Source organism: Phacochoerus africanus, chromosome 7 (assembly GCF_016906955.1).
Source record: "Phacochoerus africanus isolate WHEZ1 chromosome 7, ROS_Pafr_v1, whole genome shotgun sequence".
Lineage (NCBI taxonomy): Eukaryota > Metazoa > Chordata > Mammalia > Artiodactyla > Suidae > Phacochoerus > Phacochoerus africanus.
In genome coordinates, this window is record NC_062550.1 from 17,164,437 (window position 1) to 17,189,756 (window position 25,320).

The following is a 25,320-nucleotide window of genomic DNA, read 5'->3' on the forward strand; positions in this document are numbered from 1 at the left end:
ACATCTCCCCCCCCCAAAAAAAAAAGGTTTCATGTAGAATCTCAACCCCAGAGTAGGATGGGGGGCTAGGGTGATTCTTGAGGAAAGGACCAGGACTGCAGGATAACAATTGGGGGCCAGATTTTTTTTTTTTTTTTTTTTTGGCTGCGCCCATGGTGTGCACAAGTTCCAGGGCCAGGGATCAAACTGGATCCACAGCAGTGACCTGAGAAACAGCAGTGACAACATGGGATCCTTTAACCTACTGTACCACCAGGTAACTCTGGGGTCAGAATTCTTTAACTATCAGTACCTACATAGGTCTGAGCCATCTCTGGAGCCCCTAGGAACAGAGAAAGGATGCATTTGGGTTTTCTCGTTCTTTGGATAACCCTGGTCCCTCCCACAGTCGATATGCAAAGATATGCAAACGTGTTGGCAGAATACTAGCCCTCTCTGGATGAGAGAAAGCTCTAACAGTCTAGAAAAGGGCAGACTCTTTTGGTCTCTGTTGCTAATGGATTGGGATTTCCTCTGAGAGGAGGAAACAGGGCAGGATGACCTGCTGGGGAAGGAGGGGAGGATGGGAAGTAAGGTATGGTCCCCTTCCCCCTCCTCCAGTCTGGAGGTAAATCACCATCTGAAGAGAGAGATTTCCCAATAAATTCCTGGAAGTTTTCCCTTTATTAGCCCACCTGTAGGAAAATGTCAGATTGGCTCCTGTGTCAGACAGTGTTAACGCTGTGCCCCAGCTCCTCATCTTGCCAGGCTGGGCAAGTAGGTCATTATATTACAATTTATAAATAGAAAATAAAATAAAATAATCGGGTGGGGCTGAGGCACTGGGGCAGAAGAGGCAAAATAGTCCCCGTCAAGGAGTACCCATCATCAACCCCACCGACCTAGGACCCAACCTCTCAGTTAGAGGTGGCCCCTAAACCATCGCATCCATTTTTCTCCTCATCCCTCCCTCCATCCCAGTCCGCATCATCTGCTGCCCCCAACCCCAGGTCTCGGCCTGCACGCCCCCGTTTAGACGGGCGCCTCGAGGTTTCCATGCCTGGAGCGTTCAGTCCAGCAGCTCCTCTGCCAAACGATAGAGGAACCGAGAGTACCAATGCATGCCAGTCGGCTGGACAGCCCCGCCCGGAAGCAGTGCCCCCAGCGCGTGCAGCAGGCGCAAAGGAGCAAAGGCGCGATGCGCCCATTGGTGACTCTCCAGAACCGCGTAGCACGAGGCCAGAACGTCGTTGACCAGCAGCGTCCCGTGCGCTGTGAGCGGCGCGAACACGCCCACGGCTTCCTCTCGCGCCACGCGGGCCACGCGCGCCGGCCGAAGCGCGTCCCCACCTGGCGCCAGCACCGAGTCCCCCGCGCGCAGCCGGCGCGCGAATACTGGTGCAAAGTCGCCTGGCGCGGGCGCTGGCCCTCGAGCGGCGAACACTAGGTGCCACGGCGTGAGCAACAGCTTGCGCGGAGGCCGCTCGGTCTCCACAGCCACGAAAGAGGCCCGGCGCTGCAAGTCCCGGTCCAGGAAGAGCAGCACCGGCGTGGGCACCACCCGGCCTGCGGCGTCTGCCGCCAGCACCCAGTCTCCACGATGCAGTTCCCGCAGCCCTTTCCTCTCGCCGCTCCGCAGGCGCACTGTGGCATTTCCCGGAAAGCAGCCGCCTGCCCTGACAGCCAGTGAGTTATCTGTTTGAAACAAGCAGAAAGAGGATTGAATAAAGACTAGCGGTTCCAGAACCTTAGTACTTTTTTTTTTTTTTCTTTTTTGGTCTTTTAGGGCCGCAACCGCCAGCATACGAAGTTCCCAGGCTAGGGGTCGAATCGGAGCTGTAGCCGCCAGCCTACAAGCCACAGCAACGCCAGAGCCAAGCCCATAGCTCACGGGAATGCTGGATCCTTTAACCCACTGAGCGAGGCCAGGGATTGAACCCGCGTCCTCAAGGATACTAGTGGGGTTGGTTACTGCTGAGCCACAATGGGAACTCCTCTTAGTACAGATTTTTTTTTTTTTTTTTTGTCTTTTTGCCATTTCTTGGGCCGCTCCTGCGGCATATGGAGGTTCCCGGGCTAGGGTTGAATCGGAGCTGTAGCTGCCAGCCTACGCCAGAGCCACAGCAACGCGGGATCCGAGCCGCGTCTGAGACCTACACCACAGCTCACGGCAACGCCGGAACCTTGACCCACTGAGCAAGGGCAGGGATCGAACCCACAACCTCATGGTTCCTAGTCGGATTCGTTAACCACTGCGCCACGACGGGAACTCCAGTACAGATTTTTTAAAGAGGAGTCAAAAATCAGGGCAGACCTCACTAGTCCCGGGACAACAGGCAAGTTTCCACGGATCTGGTCCCAACCTGGGCAGAAATGGAAGGGTGATTTACACCGCTAACGCCCCCTTGGTCTCCCCTATGGTCGCAGCAGGGCTGTGCAGCCTCACTTTCCCGGAGGGACCTCACCACCCACCCTCTACTGTACCGGCTTTGACCGACACGTGGACGTGGTTGCGGGACTCGTAGTAGACCCAGTCGAAGCCGGCTTCCACTGCCAGGCGCGCCAGCAACCCATACTTATTGCGGTCGCGGTCGGACGTGGTGATGTCCAAGGCACGGCCTTCGTAGTGCAGTGAGTCCTGAGCGTGGTGGCCGTCCTCGTCCCAGCCTTCGGTCACCCGTAGGCGTACTCCAGGCCACATGTTCATCACCGCAATGGCCAGTGCGTTTACCCGCTCCTTACACCGCTGGTGAGGAATAAAGTAGTCAGTCTCCTCCCTACCCCTACCACCACCATGGGGGCAAAAGCGACCTGGACGGGGCAGGGTCGATTCTTCTTCGCGTTCCGGACCCCACTCCAATGCCTCCTGGATTTTGAGTGTCCAGAAGTGAGACTCTGAGTATGTGTAGTCGTCAATCTCCACTCTCTTTCCAGAACGTCGCTGGAGAGCTGTGGGGTCACCCCTGAGATTGAGAGGGATCTCCTAAACCTAGTCCTCCCTCCTCCCCCCCACTTTTAATGCCTGCCCTCAACCTTAGTTGTTCTGGGACCTCTGCTCAACCTGGGAGAGGGCAAGAGTGGAGAGATCGGGTGGAAGCTTGGTCAGGGAGGGGTCGAGCAGCCTAGCTCCCCGACAGGAGCCCCTGTTTTAGTCTGGCCCCCGCCCCAAGCCCCGGCTGCCCTCCCTCTGCCTGATTCATCTTTTGTTTCATTGCCTTCCCTGGCACCGGGCATCGCTTCCTTCCTTCCTTCCTCCTCCTCCTTTCGGCCCCTAGCATTAACCCCTTCGTGGTGCGAGTGCCCCCCCACAGAGGTGCCCAAGCGAAGCCGTGCGGGATCAAGGCGGCTGGAAAAAGGGTTGGGGTGGCGGGGGCTGCGCGCAGTACAATGGCCATTCTCCGGGATGACTTAACCGAGCGAGAATCCCGGGCCTCGGCCCGGGACGCGCCGGGAGAAGCGGACTCAGCAGCTCCATCCACAAAGGCGCTTTTCAGCCGCCCCGGCGCAGGGAGAGGAAAGGGCAGAAAGCCGCGCCCCCCATCCCTGCTCCGGCCCGCCAGGTCCCCTCCCCCAGCGCGGCCAGCCCTCCCAGTTTCAACTCAGGCTCTGCCAGCCCTGGGAGACCCCCATCTCTCCGTCCCTGCTCCAGAGGCAGCGCGGAAAGGCGTGGGAGTAGCACCTGAGAATAACGGGAGCTGCCCTCGCGCGGATCTGGGGGGCCCCCTGCAGGGTGGGAGTGGAGAGAAGGAAAAGCAGCAGCGGCTGGAAGCCGGCACCGGGGGAGTGAGACCACGGTTATCTCGGCCGCTCCAGTCTGGGAGCCGGAGACCTTGGCGCGCAACCACAGCACGAACCTCGCGGGAGGAGGAACAGAGAGGACAGCTTCCTTTTCTTCTCTGCGCTCCGACCTCTCACCTTGGACTTGGTTTTCTCCTAACTGCCAGAGGACATTTTCCCCCCTGCCCTTCTTCCCAAGTCTTCTAACACCTCCGCAGGGTGGGAGAGGAGGGGAGGTGGGGGAGACAGGAAAAGTGGTGACTCCTTCCAACTTTTTGTCGTTTTGTCCCCTAAGGAGGCCCTGAGGCCTTGACCTGCGGGGGCAGCAGCCCAGTGCAGAGCCAACTCAATGGAGGCCTTTTGCAGCCAGGGTGTGGGAGATAAGCAGGACGGAGGGGGTTCCCAGGCCTGTCAGAGCCTCTCCTGGGATTATCCCTTGTTCTGTCCTTTCTGCTGCAGGTGGCAACCAGAGGAAAGGGCCATGATATTCCATGACCAAGGAGGGAAGGAGTATCCCCTTCCTGATCTCGCTCTCTGGGTAAGAGGAAGGCTTCAGGGCAGGAACAAGAAGGAATTCTGTCTCCCCTGGACAGGTTTTCCTAACAAAGTAACCTGGAAAACTACGGCAGTTAATCAGAGGAAATCCGTACCCCTCCCTCTCCCCCCACCTCCCCACTCCATACACAATTAGGTGGTGTAATGGAAAGTGTATAGGACTTAGAATCAGGAGTTCTGAATTCTAGTTCCAGCCATGCCACTAATTAGTTTTAAGTCTTTGATTCAATCGCTTTTCCTCCTGGGGCCTAGCTTGCAGATGCAAACTGGGAGGTAGGGGGTGGAAGCATGTGATCTCCAAGTTTCCTTCCAACTCTAACGTTTGGGATCCCCATCCAGAGGTGGTCCTTCTCACCTCATCCCAGGCTGATTAGGCTCTGGTCTGCAGCAGATGCTCCATGCATGGCAGTTGAGCACATCCTAACCCTTTACTTCCAAGGAGAGCCTCTGAGCTAAACTGAGTTTGAGGGACACAGGAACACTTTGATTCTCAGGTGGGCTCATCTGTTCTTCCCATCAAGGATGGCTTTCCAAGACAGTCCTTTGGACTCTAGGATGCCTCCCCCATGCCAAAGACAATTCCTGCCCAGCCCATCCTCAGGTAGATGGCCTGATGACTTGACCCTTGGCCACCCCTTTCCCAGCCCCTTCAGTCTCTTTGGCACACAGAGCTTTAACACAATCAGGTCGGGAGCCAGGCTAAGGATAAGGCTTTCTGTCGGCTGCCTAGCCAGCTCCTGGCCCCCAGCTCACCCCAGCCCTTCCTGCCTGGCTCGGTAGCTGACCCCCGGTCCACGCCTCAGCCATTTCCCGTCTCGCCTGCCGCCATCCTCCTTTCCCCGCCCTCCTGGTCTCTCCCAGCTTCACTCTCACTAGTCCCTCCTCCCCCTCCCCATCCCAGCCTCTCCCTGCTGGGATCCCTCCTGGTCACTCAGTCCAGCCAGCAAAGGTGGGTTTTTTTGGGGGGTGTGGGGGTGGGGTGGAGGTCCTTTAGATCAAGGTCTCTAGAGAGGAAGCCCAGTCCACCCTCCAGGGTTGCCGTGGGAGAGCAGAGAAGTTGACGGTGCCCTGGAGCAGGTGGGGAGAGGTCCTCCTTACCTCGGTCATCAGGCGGTCTGCACCACTGTTCTCCTCATCCTTGAAGATGATGTCGGGGTTGTAGTTAGGCACCAGGTCCCGGAAGCGCTCAGAGCCCCTTGTCACCCTTCCCTCGGCCGGCCCACTGGCGCCCAGGGTCCGCTCGGGCACGCTAGGCACAAATTGCTTGTAGAGCAGCGGCACGAGCTGCTTGCGCACGTAGCGGCGCCGGCCAACCGGCCCCCGGCCCGGGCCGCAGCTCTGGGCCGGCAGCGCCAGAAGTGCCAAGCAGCACAGGGGCACCAAACTGGCCGGCAGTGCCATGGATGCAGAGGACTTGGGCCAAAAGGGTATGTTTTCGTCCTCACCAGCTCGCCCGTCAGTTGGGCATTTCCCCCAGGCACCAAGAGAGCGCAGCAGGCAGAGCTGCCCCTAGAGTGCCCTAGAGCTCTGGTGGCTCTGCGCACCTGGCTGCCGCTAGCTCTGCCTACATACCCCGGGGGCGGGGGTCTGTAACCTGCTACTGATGGGTCATCATAGCAGGGAAAGGGGGTCGTGGGTAAGTGCCAACCCTGCCGGGCTCTGCCGCCTGGCTCCGGCGCTGCCAGAAAGCCCGCGGCTCCGCCTTAAGTGGCCCCTGGCCCCGCCCCCCGCCCTTCTCCCAGGACCGTCCCGCCCCCTCCCACCCGGGCGGGGGCTCTAGTAGGTCACCGCTGGTCCGTTTCAAGTGTGTCCCATCCTGGGAACCATGCAGGCACCTGCCTAGGAAATTCTAGCAGCTTTGCAGCCCTTGGCTGCCAGGATGGATAAGCATCCTTCTACGTCTAAGCCGTGGCACCAAACCACCCCCTTCGGATACTTGAATTGGATCTTTGCTCTCCCCAAGCCTACCCTGGCAGGCCAGGTCCTCTGCTATCTTCTAAGAGGTATGGGATCCAACTTCTGCCCAAGGCCAGCCAAGCTCTTTGGGTATACACCTGGACGCCTTCTTTCTCTGTGGTCCTCCCCCAATTCCATCTCTCCTCCTTAGTAGAAAACAGGACTGGAAGGGGTGGGTATCAGCGGACCATTTTCCCTGGTAGCTTTGCAGTCTTGGCTGGGAGCTTCCCCCGAATCAGGAATAGAGCTTCATAGTTACAGTCTGGTTAAGGACTTCAAACTTTTGTCCCCTCTCTTATCCTTGCCAGACATCCAACTTTTTGTTTGGGAGTTGGTGGAAGACAGTGGATAAAGTTGTAGTCTCTAACAGGTAAATGATCTCTTCCCTTTGCCTTCTATCTAGGCACCTGTCTTTCTCCCTCTCTGGACCTCCTGGGGGTCTGCTCCCAGCCATTTAGGTCTCATCTCAGAGGTTTTGAGCCTGTAAGGCTTGACCCACTGATCTACTATCATTTAGAAACCTTTCTTTAAGCCTTCCCCAATGTCCCAACACTGGACCTCTGTGTTTGAGATTAACTGCCATCCTTTAGGGTAAGGAATTTGGAATTATCTGTCATCCTTACTAGACAAAGCAATTCTAAAGCACAAACTTATCGCGTATCCCCATGGTTGAAAGCCTAACCAATAGTAGGGTGCTCAGCAGGTATTTGTGACAACTACACTTTTTTTGTTGTTGTTTTTGGTTATTTCGTACTCACTCTTCGTTCAGCTCCACGGCTAGCACTCACAGCTTTGTGTTTGTTTTTTGTTTTTTGTTTTTTTTGTCTTTTAGGGCGGTACCTGTGGCCTTTGGAGGTTCCCAGGCTAGGGGTCAAATAGGAGCTGTAGCCCCCGGTCTACGCCAGAGCCACAGCAACTTGGGATCTGAGCCACGCCTGTGACCTACACCACAGCTCACAACCTACACCACAGCTCATGGCACAACGCCAGATCCTTAACCCACTGAGCAAGGCCAGGGGTCAAACCCAAATCCTCATGGATGCTAGTCGGGTTCGTTAATCACTGAGCTACAATGCGAACTCCAGCTTTGTGTCCATTTTTAAAAAGCAGCCCTTCCTCAAGACATCCGACTGTCAATTGTAAGAAAACAGTCATAGTAGCTATATTTAGAGTGAGGAGAATGGTGAATGGTGAATGATGCTTCTAGAAGTTTTGCAGTACACAATCTGCATAATCATGAGTGGTTGGTGGGGGGACTTGCAGCGTATTCAAGGCACTGAAAGCCTCTGGAAAGATGGAGTTAGGTTCTTCTCTGAGGTAGGAATCATAAACCCTGGCTAGGCAGCCAATTCTTTTACTCCATATCCAATAGGCAAGTAAGGGAAGAAAGGGCTGGTGGGGGGAGGGGGCGTATAGGAGGAGGTTACCCTACTCCTGCCCCCACCTACCCCCAATAACCAAGGCACAGAAATAAGGCCTGGGCATAAGGCAGAGTCAGGTGACCAGCCACCTTAAGCAGGGCTAAGGAAGGAGGAGCTTCCTACTGCCTAACACCAGATCCAAGTCCCCAAGAGCCACTGAGAACACGGATGGAGGGGAAGGGGAAGGAGGGAGGGCAGGACCCCTCTGCTTCTCTCTGTAGACTCAGGACTTTGGGGGAGCAAAGCCGTTCACACAGACACGAGACAGGCCCTTTGAAAAAACAAAGCAAACCCTGGGATCAACTTTATTGCTGATGGTTGTGGTCTCTTCCTCCCTATGCCCTCGTCTCTCCGGTGGTCCGCAGCCCCTCCAGGATAGCACAGTGCTTAGGTTCTGCTGGGCCAGAGGCAAGGGAGACAATCTGCCTCCCGAGTCTGCTCCTGGCTCAGTCCCTCCCCTGCCCCCACCCCACCCTATTGCACATCAAATCATGTAAACATAGCAATGGGCATAGCCCGGAACAGCAGTGAGGCAGCAGATGGATGTGTAAACGGATTTGGGACCAGGAGCCAGACCCTGTCACCCAGCCCCACCCCATGCTGGGGCCCACAGTTAAATCTGGAAGAGCAGGGGGGCCTGGTCCCAAACTCTGGCTCAGATTATGCAACAGTGCAGACGGCTCAGCTCCCCTCTGCCACCCACCCTCTCAGATTCCAGGTCCTGAGGGCCACCCACCCCTGGGCGCCCCTCCAGGCCTGGGCAGCATATGGCAGTGTCCAGTTTTCTCCCTCCCACCCTCCGCTGGAGGTCATTGGTGTTGGGTCTTCCTAGATGCTCGGGGAAAACCGGAGACAGGCAACGGTAGTCTGTCCAGCCCTGGGGAAGAGGTGGGGTAGGCAGTCAAAAGCAGGGCATAGGTTCAGTCCTCAGGGATAAGAATGGGTGGATGAGGTATGTTACAAACCAAGCAGAGAGCGTGCCAGCTCCCCTGCTTGGGGATGACCACTGTTCCAGAGGGCTCTACCGCACGACCACCCCACCAGCCTTGCCCCCACTCCCTCTCACCAAAGGCCCGGATCAGCTCTGCCCGCACAGCTGCAGTGAAGGTCTTCACCAGACAGAGAGTGGTGAGGCCTGCGAAGGCTGCATTGTAGAGGAACACGATGTAGAAGTTGCCCAACCAGTTGAAGCGTCCAAAGTCACCCAGCAGGTCAAAGCGAGTGAGCCCTGAAGTACAAAGGCCAGGATGCGAGGTGGGCTCCCCAACCCTTCCCTGGCTCAGAGCCCAGCTTTCTGCTGCCTCTTAGTGGCCACATCTTGCACTGCAACTAGTAGGTTGGCTTCTGATTATTAAATTATTCCCACCTTCCAAGCTCTGCTGACTCAGGGACAGGTCAGGGCTGCTGAAGAAAAGTGTCAGGGGCTAGGCTTGCTCCAACTTCCTTTCCAGAGTTAGGCCTCTTTTCCTCCACTGTGGGTCCTGTCTGGCTCCAGGTATTCTGAGGAGCTCCCTGGGCCTGCTACAGGTTCCTGGGCTAGGAACCTACAAGCTGGTTGCCAAGTGTTTTTTCAGTAGACAGAGCAGTGGGGAGGCTAAAAGTTCTGATCAGGCTGCTTTGGTTCACATCTGAACTCCCTCCTGCCTAACTGTGTGATCTGGGGCAAATTCCTTAAATATCTGTGCCTCAGTTTCTTCAACTCTAAAGTAGAGAATATGGGAGTTCCCATCATGGCTCAGTGCTTAACGAATCTGACTAGCATCCATGAGGACTTGGGTTCAATTCCTGGCTTTGCTCAGTGGGTTACGGATCCGGCGTTGCTGTGAGCTGTGGTATAGGCCAGTGGCTACAGCTCCGATTCTACCCCTAGCCTGGGAACTTCCATATGCCGCGGGAGCGGCCCAAGAAATGGCAAAAAGACAAAAAAAATAAAAAAATAAAATTAGAATGTTTATTAGATGACCCACCCCAAAGGAAGATCTGGGGGAGAGTGGTGCTTCTCCACTGAGAAAATGAAGTAAAGGTGGAGGCTGTGGGATGTAGCAAATGGGAAAAGTATGAGCTTTGAAGTAACAGCTTACCGGTTCATAGAGCCTCAGTTTCTCCATCTGTACAATGGAGATAATACCTCCTCATAGGTTTGGGTGGGAATCACAGAGAGCAAGAAAAATATAAAGTGCCTGCTGAGTTCCGGGAGGCACGCACAAAAAGCCAATACCCTTACCTCCTCTTGCTACTTACCTAGGGTTCGAGAGAAGACAGGAAGAGCTGAGCTTAGGACCAGGAGACAAACACAGTTCCCAATGATCTGGGTGGGGGTGAGAAAAGGGGAGCTGAGGGTAGCAGAGCTGCCAGCAGCTGGTGCCCAGGCATGCCCAGGAGCTGCCTCTACTCCACCCCAGCTACCTGCGTCATGGCTGTGTCGTGCCATCTGGGCCGCAGTCCCCGGAAGAGTGGAGAGCTGTAGAATCCCACGACCGAGGACACCATCAGGTAACTGCCAGTGGGTTAGGGAAGAACTGGCCCCCTCGCCAGGATCAATGCCTCATCCAGATGGGAACCAACCTCTTTCCCCCAGCCTTCCTTTCTCATCAATCTTTTTTTTTTTAATTTGTTTTTTGTGGGTTTTTTTTGCTTTTTAGGACCCCACTAGCAGCACATGGAAGTTCCCAGGCTAGGAGCTGAATCGGAGCTGCAGCTGACAGCCTACGCCACAGCCACGGCAATGCCGAATCCTTAACCCACTGATGGAGGCCAGGGATTGAACTTACACCCTCAAGGACACCATGTCAGGTTCTTAATCTGATGAGCCACAATGGGAACTCCTCTAATCAAGTATTTTCCTTCTTCTGAATCCCAGGTTGGCAAAGTCCTATTCCCTCTCCCATCACTCCCACTGTAGGTCTGCCCAGCGTCCCAGAGGAGATGGGTTTGATGGGTTTCAAGAAGGATACAAGATGAGTACAACCTGAATGACGGCACCAAAGGAGCCCAGCTTGGAGAAGGAGACCTGGCCCAGGGAGGCACCCTGAGAGATGAAGCAGTGTCACTGTGCAGCTCACCCCACCATCAACACTGCCAGTGCCCAGCCTCCCCTCTGGCTTCAGCTTCTGCCCACTTACACAGCCTTTCTTAGGACCTCCCCAAAAGATACGGTGGGAGGGCAGCCCAGTACCTGCATGCCCCGGGGCATGGCAGCCTCATCGATGAGCAGCTCCAGGATGTGGATGGCCACGATGAGCACAGACAGGCCCTGTGTGAGGCAATGTCAGACTCCCGGCCCTGCCCCAGCCCACAGCTGTATTCAGAGTTGAATGTTAAGAGCAGACTCCCTGGAGCTCCCTGCTGTGGTGCAATGGTATCCACAGTGTCTCTGGAGCACTGGGATGTAGGTTCGATCCCTAGCCTGGCACAGTGGGTTAAAGGATCCTGCGTGGCTGCGGCTGCGGCAGAGGTTGAAACTGTGGCTCTCAGATCTGATCCCTGGCCTAGGAACTCCACATGCCACGGGGCAGCAAAAAAAAAAAAAAAAAAGGAGCAGATACTCTGGTTCAGCATTTTCAGTTTCCAATTAGCTGTGTGGGGCTTCCTCAAGACTGATGCTAGCAACAGAGCACCTTTAAGAGTATTATAAGATGCACCCTCTCCAGATGGAAGGACTGCAAAAAAGCTGAACAGAAAAATATACCTCTTCTGGAGTTCCCGTCACGGCTCAGTGGTTGGCGAACCTGACTAGCATCCGTGAGGATGTGGGTTCGATCCCTGGCCTTGCTCAGCAGGTTAGGATCTGGCATTGCCGTGAGCTGTGGTGTAGGTTGCAGACAAGGCTCAGATCCCGAGTTGCTGTGGCTCTGGCATAGGCTGGCAGCTACAGCTCCGATTAGACTCCTAGCCTGGGAACCTCTATATGCTGCAGGTGTGGCCCTCAAAAGACAAAAGACAAAAAAAAAAAAGAAAAATATACCTCTTCTTCCAGACTAAGACTTATTCCAAATTCCAGGATGTGGCAAGTGGGGGGAATGGATTGTATTTCAACCCTTATTTTCACCCCAGAGCAAACCTGCATATAACTACTTAGGCCCTGTGTGGCCTTGGGCAAACTTCTTAACTCCTCTGTTTCTTCATCTACAAAATGGGGACAGAAAGTAGGCACTCAGTGAAAGGCAACTACTATTACTTTTACTTTTTGACCATGCCTGTGTTCTCAGGCCAGGGATCAAACACATGCCACAGTAGTGACAATGCCAGATCCTTAACCCGCTAGGCTGCAGGGAACTCCAGCAAATACTATCGTTATTATCATTATTACTACTATTACCATTATTTTGTCTTTTTAGGACTGCACCCATGGCATATGGAAATTTCCAGGTTAGGGGTTGAATCAGAGCTGTAGCTGCTGGCCCATGCCACAGCCACATCAATGCTGGATCCAAACCGCGTCTGTGACCTACACCACAGCTTACGGCAATGCCAGATCCTTAACCTACTGAGTGAGGCCAGGGATCGAACCTGCATCCTCATGGATACTAGTCAGGTTCTTAACTTGCTAAGCCACAATGGGAAGTCCTAGCAACTACTTTTTTTTTTTCATTTTTTAGGGCCACGCTGAGGCATATGGAGGTTCCCAGGCTAGGGGTCAAATGGGAGCTACAGCTGCTGGCCTATACCACAGCCACAGCAACAGAAGATCCAAGCCGTGTCTGCACATACACCACAGTTCAAGGCAATGCCAGATCCTTAACCCCCTGAGTGAGGCCAGGGATCGAAACTGCAACCTCATGTTTCCTGGTCAGATTCATTTCTGCTGAGCCACGACGGGAACTCCCAGCAACTACTATTATTGATAATAGCCTGGTCCTAGCATCTGCTCCCTCCTCCCTGGGAAGACCTAAAGTACTCAAGGGGCTACTGCTTCCCATCCCGCTCCCCACGGCTGGTATACACACCGTCAGTATCAGCAAGCACAGCATGGCCAGGGGATAGCCCAGGTTCCGCTGCCAGGCTGAAGCCTTCCGCCGCTTCTCTGTACAGGGATGGGAAGCTGTTAGCAAGGGCCTGGAATGAGGGGCCACTCTCCTTGGGGAAACCCAGGCATCCCAATCCCTACCAACCCCCATACCCAGCAGGACCCTCTGTGTCTGCAGAGCCAGGACCTGTCTGTGCAGCAGCTCCATGTCCAAGGGCAGCCAGCAGGAGGTGGGATCTGAGGGCAGAGAAGATGGGTCAGTCTCCTAGTCCTGCAGCCAGGCCACGCCCACCCTCCTAACTGGGAAGAACTGCAACTCACTGCAAATCCTGCGGGTCAAAGCTGCCTCCTCAAAGGCTGAGCAGTGCAGCTGCTCCTCCAGGTCCTCTAGCAGCTGGGGGCAGGGGAAAGGGAGGGACTGACTGTCAGAGGCTCCCTGATCCCAAGGGCACCAGAAGAACACCGCTCATCTCGGGGTTCCAGTGTCCTATTCCTTCCCCCGCCCTCGTTGACCACCCTGTGGCCAGCGACTTTATCCAGTCCCTCCCTATGGCCTTGTGTTCTGCTCTGTATATCTGGTGACCAGGTCCAGATGATGGTGGTGAAGGACACAGGAGCCAGCAAAGGCTGTGGCCCTCTGCAAGGTGTGCACTGCACAACTGTGGCCCTTGCTTCATTGTTTGGCTCCAGCTCTGCAGGAAGCTCATCCTGCAGGATCGAAGGACAAGGAGCACTACGTACCCGGGGCTTGACCAGCAGCTTCCCAGTGACGGAGAACATGCGGGCGAGACCTAGCGGAGTACACACTGTGGGGACAGGAGCCAGTCACTTGCCAGACCCTGCTCTCCATTGCTTCCCCTGCCTGCCCCTCTATTCCCTCCCCCACCCTGGGTGCTCTGGCCCAGGGATGTTACTCCTTCCTTCCCAGGCCCTGGACACTCACCCAGGAGGAGCAGCACCCCAAGGAAGGAGATGCAGGAGTAGAGGTAGGGGAGGTAGTACTCCCAGAAGTCTAAAGGCAAAAGGAGAAATACATCAGTCCACCTCTCTCCTCCTGCATGCGAGGGCACAACACAAAAGCCTACAGAGGTTAGGCGAGCAATGCAGATGAGGACAGCTGGCCAGCAGAAGAGTGAGCGGCAGGGGCTATAGCAAACTGGAGGTCCTGAGCCCTGTCTAAAGACCACCTTGCAGTTCCTGTTGTAGCTCAGTGGTAATGAACCCGAGTGGCATCTATGAGGATGTGGGTTTGATCCCTGGCCTCGCTCAGTGGGTTAAGGATCCAGCATTGCAGCAAGCTATGGCATTGGTCACAGATGTGGCTCGCATCTGGCATTGATATGGCTATGGTATAGGCCAGCAGCTGCAGCTCCAATTCGACCGCTTTCCCTGGAACTTCCATATGCTGCAGGAACGACCCTAAAAATAAATAAGTAAATAAGTAAAGGACACAACCACTAAGTGGTCCAAGTCACTGGGGCCTAATGCTGCCAGATCCTCAACTTTGTCCAGCAAAGCCAGAACTCTTGATATTAATGGGAAATCTCCCAATTTCTTTCCTTTTTTTTTTTTTTTAGGGCTGCATGTGTGGTATATGAAAGTTCCCAGGCTAGGGGTTGAATCAGAGCTGCAGCTGCTGGCATACACCACAGCCACAGCAACTCGGAATTCGGGTTGCCTCTCCGACCTACAGCACAGCTCGTGGCAATGCCAGAGCCCTAATCCACTGAGCAAGGCCAGGGATCGGACCCGCATCCTCACGGATACTAGTCAGGTTCATAACCCTCTGAGCCACAGCAGGAACTCCCCCAATTTCAACTGACTCATTTTTTCTAATCATTGCATCGGCTTACTGGAGGGAGGGGAGGGGAGGAAGCTGGCCTGCTCACCATAGAGGGACTCCCTGCTGGCCTTGTCGTTGTCCACAATGGCTGATGCCACCCACACCATGCCCAGCACCAGCAGAGTGAGAAGAATCAACATCACCACCGTCTCGTAGACCCGGGCCAGGACACCCTAGAGGAAGAGGCAATAGGTGAGCAGGGCAGTGTGGGGAAGGAGACGTCAGAGATGCCAACTTGGCTGAGGAACTATAGAGGACTGGGTTCAGGAGGGAGTGGGGGGCTTTTCCCTCTTATTCTGCTAAGCCACTCCATGCTCCTACCCCACAGTCTGAGGTCATTCCCTATACTGGATATTCCTTTTGTTTCTTTTCTTTTTTTTCTTTTTAGGGCCACACCCACAGCATATGGAGGTTCCCGGGCTAGGGGTTGAATTGAAGCTGCAGCTGCTGGCCTACGCCACAGCCACAGCCACAGCCACAGCCACACAGGATCTGAGCCACATCTGTGACTTGCACCATAGCTCATGGCCATGCTGGATCCTTAACCCACTGAGCAAGGCCAGGGATCGAACCTGCATCCTCATGGATGCTAGTCAGATTTGTTTCTGCTGAGCTACAACGGGAACTCCCTCATTAAGATCTTTTCAGTTGAACCATCTGAGTGGAATTGTTTCCCTCCTGCGTTGATTGGTACACTCCTTACTTACCTTTCTGGAGCCAGCGAAGCCCTCAGACTCAGTGAAGAAGTATGCAAAAGGCATGAGGAAGATGAGGGACAAGTTGGAGAAGAGAAATACCAGGTTCCAGAGGCCTAGAGCAAAAAAGGAAAAGCAGTGGTAGTCATTAAGAGGGGGTTCCTGGGGAGTTCCCCTTGTGGCGCACAGGTTAAGGACCTGACTTAGTCTCCGTGAGGATGTGGGTTCAATCCCTGGCCTCCCTCAGTAGGTTAAGGATCCACATTGTTGCAAGCTGCAACATAGGTCCCAGATATGGTGTGGATCCTTGAGCTGTGGCTGTTGTCCCTAGTAGGCCTTAGCTGCAGCTCCAATTTGACCCCTAGTCCGAGAACTTCTGTAGGTCATAGGTGCAGCCATAAAAAAGAAGAAGAAAAAAGACGGGGCTTCCAATTCCCTGGGGACTGGCCAAGGACATTGAAGGCGGGAGAGATGAGATGATATATGACTGATGAGCCCCAGGCCACCAGCATCTGTCTGACGCTATCTGCTCCTCACCCCACCCTCTGCTGCAACCAGGAGCCACGTACCATGGATGAGGGAGCCGTTGAGCCACTGGATGTAGTAGTTTCGAGGCAGTGAGAGCAGCACCTCATTGCTGATGATGGAAAAGGGCAGGAGCAGGACAGCACCCAAAGCGACTGCCAGGGTGAAGGTGCACAGCTCGAGCCTGGGCAGAGAAGAGGCAGTGCCCCTGCTTGGTTCAGACACTCACTTCTTTGGGCCCAAGACACCCCATTCATCCCTATGGGCATCTGTGACCTTCCCTAGAGCCAGTTGTAGCAGTGGCAGGCTCAGGAAAGGAGCCATCCAGCTGAGGCTCTACCCACTGTCTTCCCACCTTAGCCCTTACCTCCAGAGAAGCCTTGGCACATAGGATGAGCATCCCTCAGGCACTCATGGGAACCTGGTCACCTGCCCTGTCACTTGCCCAGACTGTCCCCAGGAATGTGTCCTCCTGCACATGTCTACAGGGTGTGCTACACATGATGCCAAGCTAAGGGTCCTGACTTCTCGTCTCTGCTCAGCTCAGGGATGTGGATTTCTGAGCTTGCCTTCCTCAGCCCGGACAGAGCAGGGGCACCCCCTATGCCTGTGCCCTGCAGAAGGGAGGCACTAATACAAAGGGAGGAATGGGGGAGCTGAAACCCAGCGTCATAGCCAAGGCCTGTGCCCTGGGCTGCATCAGCTCAAAAGAAGGGACACTATCTTGTTGGTCCATGAGGGGGGGGGAGCAGGGATTGCCTTCTTCTAATCTGTTGTCTGTTGACCTAGAGGGGTCATCTCTGTATTTTTCTCTATAGGTGCTAGTGAATAACAGCTTAGAGTAGGGGCCACCATCTCAGAACCAAGCATGCCCTACCCTCAGGGGTTCCACCTTCTCCATCCCCTGCCGTTTCCACCGGTCTGCATCCCCACCTCCACACCCACCCCACTCCCCCCCTTGGCTGCTGAGAGTTGAAGCCAAGCCAGAGCCATTTCTGGTGACTCAGGCCTGCAGCAGACAAGTTCCTGGCCAAGAGGCTCCTAGAAGCTCCTGGCCTAACCAGGGAGACAGGAAGAGCAGCTTTTCCAAGAGTCCCCAAGATGGGGTGAAGCCGGAAGAAGCCAGAAATGAGGCGGAAGCGGAAACTCTCCCTTCACTGTCTGATACCTCACTCTCCTCCAGCCCCAGGGCCTCACCAGATCCCAGCTTCTAAAGGCAGTGACACTCACGCAATCTTGTTGACTGTGGCATCTTCATCATCCACTGTGAGAGAGAGGCATGGGGAAGAGGCAGGCCATCAGTGGCAGCTCTGGGAGCCACTTGTGTTGCAGTGTGCCCTCCTGCTCCCTCCCTGTCCCCTGAAAGAAGGGCCTGGGCCCACCAAGGCAGAGCCGGGCAGGAGGCTCTAGGAAGCTCACACTATGAACCTCGCCGCCTAGTCTCTGGCCAGAGTGGCAGCTTAAAGACCACAGGTCCCAGGTGGAGAGAGTATGGACCAGAAATTCCCCCACTTCCCTCCTTCCCCAGATTTCCTCCACCACAGATTCCTCTTTCTGTGAGATTGGTTATGTCAGTGGCTGGGTACAGCAAGGGGAAGGGAGGTAGGACAGGGGAGAGAATCACAGAGAAAGTCCCCAGGGGAATCACACCAAGGAGTAGCTGCCTTCTTGGCTGGGGGCTCATGAAAGCTGTTAGAGGGGAGGAAATGTTCAGGCCAGGACAGGAAGATCTGGATGGGCTGGAGTGAGAACTGGGACAAGTATGTGCCCCCAACGACACAATGCCTGCAGAAAGCTTTCATCTGAATTTTCTACAAAGAGAAAGGCCACTATCACCAGGTCCTGGGTCCCCAGTGGTCAGGGAGGTCTCTGGTCCTGGGTGTCGGAGCACTCGGAGTGAAGACGACAGAGCTTGGACTTCCCTGGTGGCTCAGCAGGTCACTGCTGTGGCTCGGGTTGCTGCTGTGGTGCAGGTTTGATCCCTGGCCCAGGAACCTCCGCATGCAACAGGTGTGGCCAAAAAAAAAAAAAAAAAAAAAAGATGACAGAGCCTGAGCCTGTGATAACAATTCACCCTGAAGCTGTGCTTAGGTTCACAGAGAGCTTTCACATCAGCCATCATATGCGGTCTACACAGTGATGATGGCTGGGTTGAGATTGTTAGGCTCATTAGACTCAGAGGATGAAACTGAGGGCCATAAAAGTTACGTGACTTGTCCAGTGGCGTCATTAGCTGAGGGCACTTCCATTGAGACTCTCCACTGCCTGTGGAGGAGGGGAGGCAGGAGAGGCTCCAGAACAGCCACCTCTCCTTTCCCAGCAGGCACCAGAGGCCTCTTCCCCTGAGGCGGGCGCCATGGCACCAGGAACACTGGCAGAAGGCAAGCAGAAGGGAGGGCAGTCACAGGTACCTGTGGTGAACTCAGCAGGCTTCTTGAAGCGAGTCAGGGCGATGTGGCAGAGGATGTAGAGTGTCGCAAACAGAAGCGTTGAGATCTGTGGCAGAGCGTGAGTGAGATGAGAAGCTCTGATCCCAGCACATTCCACAGCCCCAAGGGCTCTCTGTTAATTCCACAGGACACTTCTCCAAAACTAAGCTCCATCTTTCTTCCCAGTGCTTCCTTCTAGTCAAGGCCTCAGGGACCTCTAAGAAGCACAAGATGGGGCTGTCCATGTACGTGGGGAAAGAGCATCACATCCAGCTCTTCAAGGATTTTTTTTTTCCTGGAAGAAAATAGCTTTGGAGTTCCCATTGTAGCTCAGCGGAAACAAATCTGACTGGTATCCATGAGGATGCAGGTTTGATTTCTGGCCTCGTTCAGTGGGTTAAGGATCTGGCATTGCCATGAACTGAGGTACAGGTCGCAGACTCTGCTCAGATCTGGCATTAGTGTGGCTGGGGCATAGGCCAGCGGCCACAGCTCCGATTCGACCCCTAGCCTGGGAACTTCCATAAGCTGTGGGTGCAGCCCTAAAAAGACAAAAAAGAAAAGAAAATAGCTTTGACTGAAACCTGGTTGGTAAACGGGCAGAAAACTCCTGGAGGAGCACATATACACACACCTGGAACAGGCCACAGAACCATAGGGGCTTTACTGCTAGCACATTATTGGAAAAGGAAGCAGGTTTGAGGGCAAGGAGGTGATGTCCACCTTGTCCTGGCACTCCACTCCCTCTCCTGCCACTCCCACGCTGATCCAAGCTCCAGGAGAGAACAAGCAGAAATCATGTTCCTGGAGTTCCCCTTGTGGCTCAGCAGTAACGAATCCGACTAGTATCCATGAGGATGTGGGTTCGATCCCTGGCCTCACTCAGTGGGTTAAGAATCCGGTGTTGCCATGAGCTGTGGTGTGGGTTGAAGACGTTCAGATCTAGTGTTGCTCTGGCCATGGTATAGGCTGGAAGCTGTGGCTCCGATTTGACCTCCTAGCCTGGGAACTCCCATATGCCACGGGTGCAGCCCCAAAAAGCAGAAAAAAAAAAAGAAAGAAAAAAGAAAAAGAAATCATGTTCCTAGACCAAGTCAGAGCTTCTCCTCTGTTTATTTAGGGGCCCTGAAATATCAGGTCTGCTCAGGGCCTAAGCAGAGCCTCCTTCAGTGTTCTGCCCATGACAGTAGGCTTTAATTGGGGCCCACATCTATAAAGTTTCTAGAGCTGGCATCAGCCCCTTTAAAGGCTATCAACCCCTGGTCCCTACCTCAAGTGACTTCCAGGGCTGGCCTCTCAGGACCTGTCCCATACTCCTAGGTGACTAGTCCTCCAATGGACAGTTACTTGGCCATGTTATTCTACACCCGTGTGCATCCCTACCCCACTCCAAGTAAGCTGCTATTGCCCAGGGGAGGAGCCACTGGTCAGCTCAGCTCCACAACCAGGGCCCGAGAGTCTTGAGATGTTGTTATTGGTTTGAAGCAGGTCAAGAAGGCAGTCTCATGGGACCTCCAGTCCCCAAGAGGGGCTGACCCTATGGGGAATCTGTATATAGTTATCTATGCAAGGACAGAAGCCATAGACCTCAGGAGAACCATGGTCTAGGACAAAATTGTACCTTTTAACTTTAGAGAAATAGAGTCAAATGAGTTGCCCAGATTATAAGTGCCAGATTTTATTGCCAAGTGCTCTGCCCCAGGCTTGCGTAATAGCCAGGAAGGTGGAAGGGCTCAAAAGGTCAGGCTGGAGTTCCAAGCAGTTCCAGCAGAGGCTAGGTCATTTTCTGGAGCAGGGGATTGGAGCCACGTCGGGGAGGCATCAGGAGCCTTCGGGCTGCCCTTGGCCAGCACTATGTCCTCAGCTAATGGGACTAAAGGATAGGGGAGACATCTAGGAGGCTGCTTCTCTGTCCAAGGTCTTATTCCTCCCTGTTCTCTAGGAATGTGGGCCTCTGGCTCTACATTGTCTCAAGGCCTGGGCGTGTCTCCACAATTTGCCCAGCTCCACCATGTGGAACCCTCCACTAAGGAACACACAAGGAAGCCTTCTTGAAAGCAAGATCTGGAGCTCCACACACGGACTGATACACTCTCGACTCTTCAGTCCTCACAGAAAAGGGGGGACCTAGTCAGTGACTGTGGCTCACTTTAGCCCTCCTCCAATCTGAGGCTGCCTAGGGCAGACTAGAAGCCCCTCTGAGAAAAATGAAGGCTGATCCATCAGTGGGTCCTCCCATTCACTGACACTTCTATTCTTCTAAACCTTTCCTATTCCCTTTAGTATTTGGGGGTGAGGGCTACCCTGTGGAGCTCTGAGGAAGGTGATGGGGAAGAAAGGCGAGAGATAAGAGTTCCGAGCAGGCCTGAGAAAGATGCAACTCCCTAAGCTCCCCTGGGTGCCCTTGGCCCAGAAGTGAGGAGTCCCTTGCTGTGTGGCAGTTTCAGCTGTTACTCTAGGTGGCAGTGAGGGAGTAAGGAAAGCAGCCAAGTGCCCTCTGAAGCTCTGGGGGGCAACCCCTCCGTGGCTGGGAAGCTAGGAACCTCTGCTTGCAGGGTTTCTAATAAACACCAATAAGGAGGAGGAAATGAAGGGGACAATTTAGCTGTTCTCTATCTCTACAGAGTAGAATCCAGCCCAGGCAAAGCCCTTCCTTCTAAAGTGAGAAACTCACCAAAGTCCCCTTGTCGTTATCCCTTCCCCAAATCACTTGAGTTAAAGGGATTAAACGCAAATAAGCCCTCCCCCAGTCAAACCCCCTCTCCCTCGGACAATGCGACTAAAATCGGCAGACTCACCGGACTCCCAGACACAGAAAGACCCGCCCTCAGAACACCGGCGGGGATGGGGGACGGGAGGGAGGGCAGGGGGAGGGGCGTGTAGATGGGAGGAACGGAAACCAACAGGCTTTGTTTATCGCGCAGCTACCCAGCTGACCCGATCCGGGGTTCGCCAGCCAGAGCACTGGTCGGACCGCGGCCTTTGGTCGCTCGCCCCTGGACCAAGAAGGGTCTGCTGGCGCCCTGAGCCCATGTGGTTACGGTCCAACCCCAACTTCTTCCTCTCCCGCGACACCCGTGCTTCTCCCCTACTTGGTCCTACCCTTTGTGCCCGGGTCCCACACTCACAATGCACTCGCGGACCCTCTCGTGGAATAGCTGCTCTCGCACGGATAGCACTTCGTAATCAGCTGCTTCCATACTCTGCTCAGCATGACTGGGGCGGGGGTGTCTCCGGGCCCGGGGAGGACCAGCGGGGATGAAGCCGCCGCCGCCAAACACCCGGACCCAGCGAAGAAGCCTTTCCTCTCAGCCTGTGACGGAAACTCGGGGTAATCTGGGGCTCAGATTCAGTCTTCTGGCCGCCCCACCCTTAAAGGGGCAGGTACCGGCGCGCCTTGTTTTAAAGGGCCCCGGCTCCCCCTCTTTGTTCCCTCCCCTTTAAGGTCGGCTTCAGTGTTGTTTCAACGCAAACACCCGCCAACAGGCACGCTAAGAGGAAGCGCAGGTCCCAGTTCTATTTTACCAGAGACCAAGCGACGCCACAACGGATGGGCGGGTTCATTCCAGAAAGCGGAACTCATTGGCTCCTCGAGAGCTGCCGCTCTTCGCTAGAGGAACGCTGATAGGCTCGCCCGGTGGAAGGAGGTGGCATCTTTGGGGCCTACCGGTACTCATTCTAAAACTAAGCAACCGTCTCTCTTGCCTCGCGTAGCTGATAGGCGACGACTCCTGCATTTTAGTCTCTCCAAGGTTTTAAGTGTGACCGTGGTTAAATGAGCCATTTGGAGCTGGCCCGTCAGGCGGGGTGTGAGAACCGTGGGAGTTCGGAAAGGTACTGTTGCTCAGTAACCCAAAGCCCGTAGAAGCATTTTCTGAAAGTGTTTGAGGGTGAAGGACGCTCTGTCGCCAGGAGTTTTCACTCAGTCACTTTTTGTGGGAGCTGTAGAGCAAATACTGAAGAAAACTGGATAGAGAATTACAGAGGCATCCATCTGAAAATGTGAGGAAACGCCCACAAGGGGATCCTGAGTCAAACATTAGCTGACCACCTACTCCTTTTACCATTAAAACATCCCTTGGAGAAAGGTATTGTGATTAGCATTTTAGAGATTAGAAATGGTGAAAGGTTGTCACACAGCTAAGGGTTGCAGGTTACCTTCCCGTGACCTTGATATATGTACTGTTTGGGAAGTCTCATCTTCATGGAATTAAACCCTTCCTCTAAAATGGAGGGAGGAGTTCCCGTCGTGGCTCAGTGCTTAACGAGTCCGACTAGGAACCATGAGGTTGCGGGTTCGATCCCTGGCCTTGTTCAGTGGGTTAAGGATCCGGCGCTGCCAGTGAGCGGTGGTGTAGGTTGCAGCCGCGGCCCGGATCCTGCGTTGCTGTTGCTCTAGCCTAGGCCGGAGGCTACAGTTCCAATTCAACCCCTAGCTTGGGAACCACCATATGCCATGGGAGCGGCCCAAGAAAATGGCAAAAATACAATAAATAAATAAATAAATAAACAAAATGGAGGTAGCAGGCAATACATGGAAACACAAAAGAAGGACTAAGTTCACAACACTCCCCACTAAAGAATAAGAGTGCAATTCTAAAGGCCTAGGCTAGTTAGTCTCGTTATTATCTTAGCAAGAGTCAGGGGCAAAATTAACAACTGAATTCTGTGCTCTTGTAACTTCTGCTGGGCAAGTTACTTTTATCTCTTTTCTCTTTCCCCAGTGATTTGCAGTAGAACCTTGGGAAATAAAAAGCATAAACTTTGGAATTCCCTGGTGGCCTGGTGTTTGGGACTTGGTACATTCACTGCTGCACTGCTATGGCCTGAGTTCAATCCCTGGTCTGGGAATGAGATCCCACATCAAGTGGCCATACACCACAGCAAAAAACAAAGCAAAACAAAACAAAAAAGCGTATGCATATATATACGTATTTGTGTGTATATATCTTTGTCTTTGATAGTAGCAAGATAATGAGAGGACCTGAAGAGCTGATTTCCCTTTTAGCATCCAAGCTTGGAGTGAACAAAACTCTAATGGGCAGAGTAGGCAAAGACAGAAAAAGAAGCTAGCTGGCTGGATCCTTACCTCTGCTATAGGGAAGGAAAGGAGAGCACAGGGAATTGGCTTGGGCCTTCAGAATGTGTTTAGGAATAAATGTTGGCAGCCCTGCCAAGATAAGTTTACAGCTTGTCAAGGAGAGATGACCCTATTGTTTAACTCTTTATTTATTTACTTTATTTATTTTAAATCTTTATTTCAAGCCAAAGTACTTAATTTTTTAATGTTATTTTAATTTAATTTAATTTTATTTTATTGTCTTTTGTCTTTTCAGGGCCGCACCCACAGCATATGGAGGTTCCCAGGCTAGAGATCTAATCGGAGCTACAGCTGCTGGCGTACACCACAGCCACAGCAACACCAAATCCAAGCCGCGTCTGCGACCTACACCACTGCTCATAGCAACACTGGATCCTTAACCCACTGAGCAAGGCTTGGGATTGAACCGAATCCTCATGGTTCCTAGTCGGATTGTTTCCACTGCTCCATGACGGGAACTCCAAAATCTTTTTTCTTTTTTGCTTTTTAGGGCTGCACCTGCAGCATATGGAGTTTCCCAGGCTAGAGGTTTAATTGGAGCTGTAGCTGCTGGCCTACGCCAGAGCCACAGGAATGTGGGATCCGAGCCTCATCTGCAAGCCAGATCCTTAACCCACTGATTGAGTCCAGGGATCAAACCTGCGTTCTCATGGATGCCAGTCAAATTCGTTTCTGCTGAGCCCCAACAGGAACTCAAAGTACTTTAAATGATCTTGTTAAAACACACATATATTTGATCTGTCTCTGCTCAAAACCCCTCTAAAGCAATCCATTTACACTTAAAATTCACCTGCCTTGGAGTTCCCTTCGTGGCTCAGCAGTTAACGAACCCGACTAGCATCCACGAGGACTCGGTTCTATCCCTGGACTTGCTCAGTGGGTTGGGGATCCAGCATTGCCGTGAGCTGTGGTAGTGGGTTGCAGATTTGGCCTGGATCCCGAGTTGCTGTGGCTCTGGTGTAGGCCAGCGGCTACAGCCCTGATTGAATCCCTAGCCAGTGTGGTCCTAAAAAGACAAAAAGGAAATAAAAAAAAAAATTCACCTGCCTTAAAGTAAGCCTACAAAGCCCTCAGGGGTAATAAAATGTTGGCCTCTTGGCTGTGTCAAATGTGCTGTGTTTTGTTTGGCTCACTGAATTTTTAACAAGGATGAGCAAATATTTAAAAATCAGGAGGGGGAGTTAATTTTTAACAAGTTTGAATAAATATTTAAAAATCAGGAGGGGGATTTCCCATCATGGTGCTGTGGAAACGAATCCAACTAGGAACCATGAGGTTGCAGGTTCTATCCCCGGCATCCATCAGTGGATTAAGGATCTGGCGTTGGCGTGAAATGTGGTGTAGGTGGCAGACACAGCTCGGATCTGATGTTACTGTGACATGGGGGGGGTGCAGCCAAAAAATAATTATAATTAAAAAAAAAAAATCAGGAGATGGGAGTTCCCATTGTGGCTCAGTGGGTTAAAGACCCGACATTGTCTCTATGAGGATGCAGGTTCAATCCCTGGCCTTGCTCAATGGGTTAAGAATCCAGTGTTGCCATGGCTGTGGCATAGGCTCCAGTTGCAGTTCCCAGTCAGGAACTTCCATAAGTTCAGTGCAGCAGTTAAAAAAAAAAGAAATCAGGAGATGACACCTTAAACATTCACATTTCAGTGTGTTAAATGGAAGAAATAGACGATCTGGGAGTTCCTGCTGTGGCACATGGGATTGGCAGAGTCTCCATAGTGCCAGGATACAGGTTCTGTCCCTAGCTCAGCACAGTGGGTTCAAGGATCCTGTGTTACCACAGCTGCATTGTCATAGGTCACAACTGCAGCTCAGATCTGATCCCTGGCCCAGGAACTCCATATGCAATGGGGTGGCCAAAAAAGAAAGAAAACAAACAAACAAAAACTCAGAAGATCTGGACAACAAGGACCTCTGGCTCTGGAGACTGGGCAGGATGTGCTCCAGCCTCCCATAGCCTCTGTCACTTGGGTAAACACTTAATACCTCACCAGTTCTTCTATTTGCATTGTCAGCCCAGCTTGGCATTTGAGTTGGGGACCTGTGAGCTAGCTCCTTTTTACT

At 53.5% G+C, this 25,320-nt stretch overlaps 2 protein-coding genes across 6 annotated transcripts; both read right to left on the minus strand.

The window, feature by feature from the left end:
- Positions 1-636: 636 nt before the first annotated feature.
- Positions 637-6,018, minus strand: DHH (desert hedgehog signaling molecule). The gene is made up of 3 exons (XM_047786518.1): positions 5,410-6,018; positions 2,464-2,725; positions 637-1,674 (listed from the first exon to the last, which is right to left on the minus strand). The coding sequence occupies exons 1-3, from the start codon at positions 5,710-5,712 to the stop codon at positions 1,049-1,051; spliced, it is 1,191 nt and encodes a 396-aa protein (XP_047642474.1). The 5' UTR covers positions 5,713-6,018; the 3' UTR covers positions 637-1,048.
- A 1,942-nt stretch (positions 6,019-7,960) lies between these two features.
- LMBR1L (limb development membrane protein 1 like) lies at positions 7,961-21,656 on the minus strand. Of its 5 annotated transcripts, XM_047786519.1 has the most exons (18): positions 21,275-21,656; positions 18,129-18,213; positions 16,948-16,981; positions 15,762-15,901; positions 15,205-15,308; positions 14,544-14,670; positions 13,598-13,666; positions 13,396-13,460; positions 12,976-13,048; positions 12,808-12,891; positions 12,635-12,711; positions 10,864-10,941; positions 10,643-10,716; positions 10,095-10,185; positions 9,930-9,996; positions 9,656-9,718; positions 8,755-8,916; positions 7,961-8,565 (listed from the first exon to the last, which is right to left on the minus strand). In XM_047786519.1, exons 1-18 carry the CDS (start codon positions 21,344-21,346, stop codon positions 8,498-8,500), a joined length of 1,533 nt encoding a protein of 510 aa, XP_047642475.1. In that variant the 5' UTR covers positions 21,347-21,656; the 3' UTR covers positions 7,961-8,497. The 5 variants fall into 5 exon arrangements, with proteins under 5 accessions (XP_047642475.1, XP_047642476.1, XP_047642479.1 ...); XM_047786520.1 differs by lacking the exon at positions 9,656-9,718 and having other exon boundaries at positions 21,275-21,653; XM_047786523.1 differs by lacking the exons at positions 18,129-18,213; positions 21,275-21,656 and adding an exon at positions 17,554-17,636.
- Between the last annotated feature and the right edge of the window lie 3,664 nt (positions 21,657-25,320).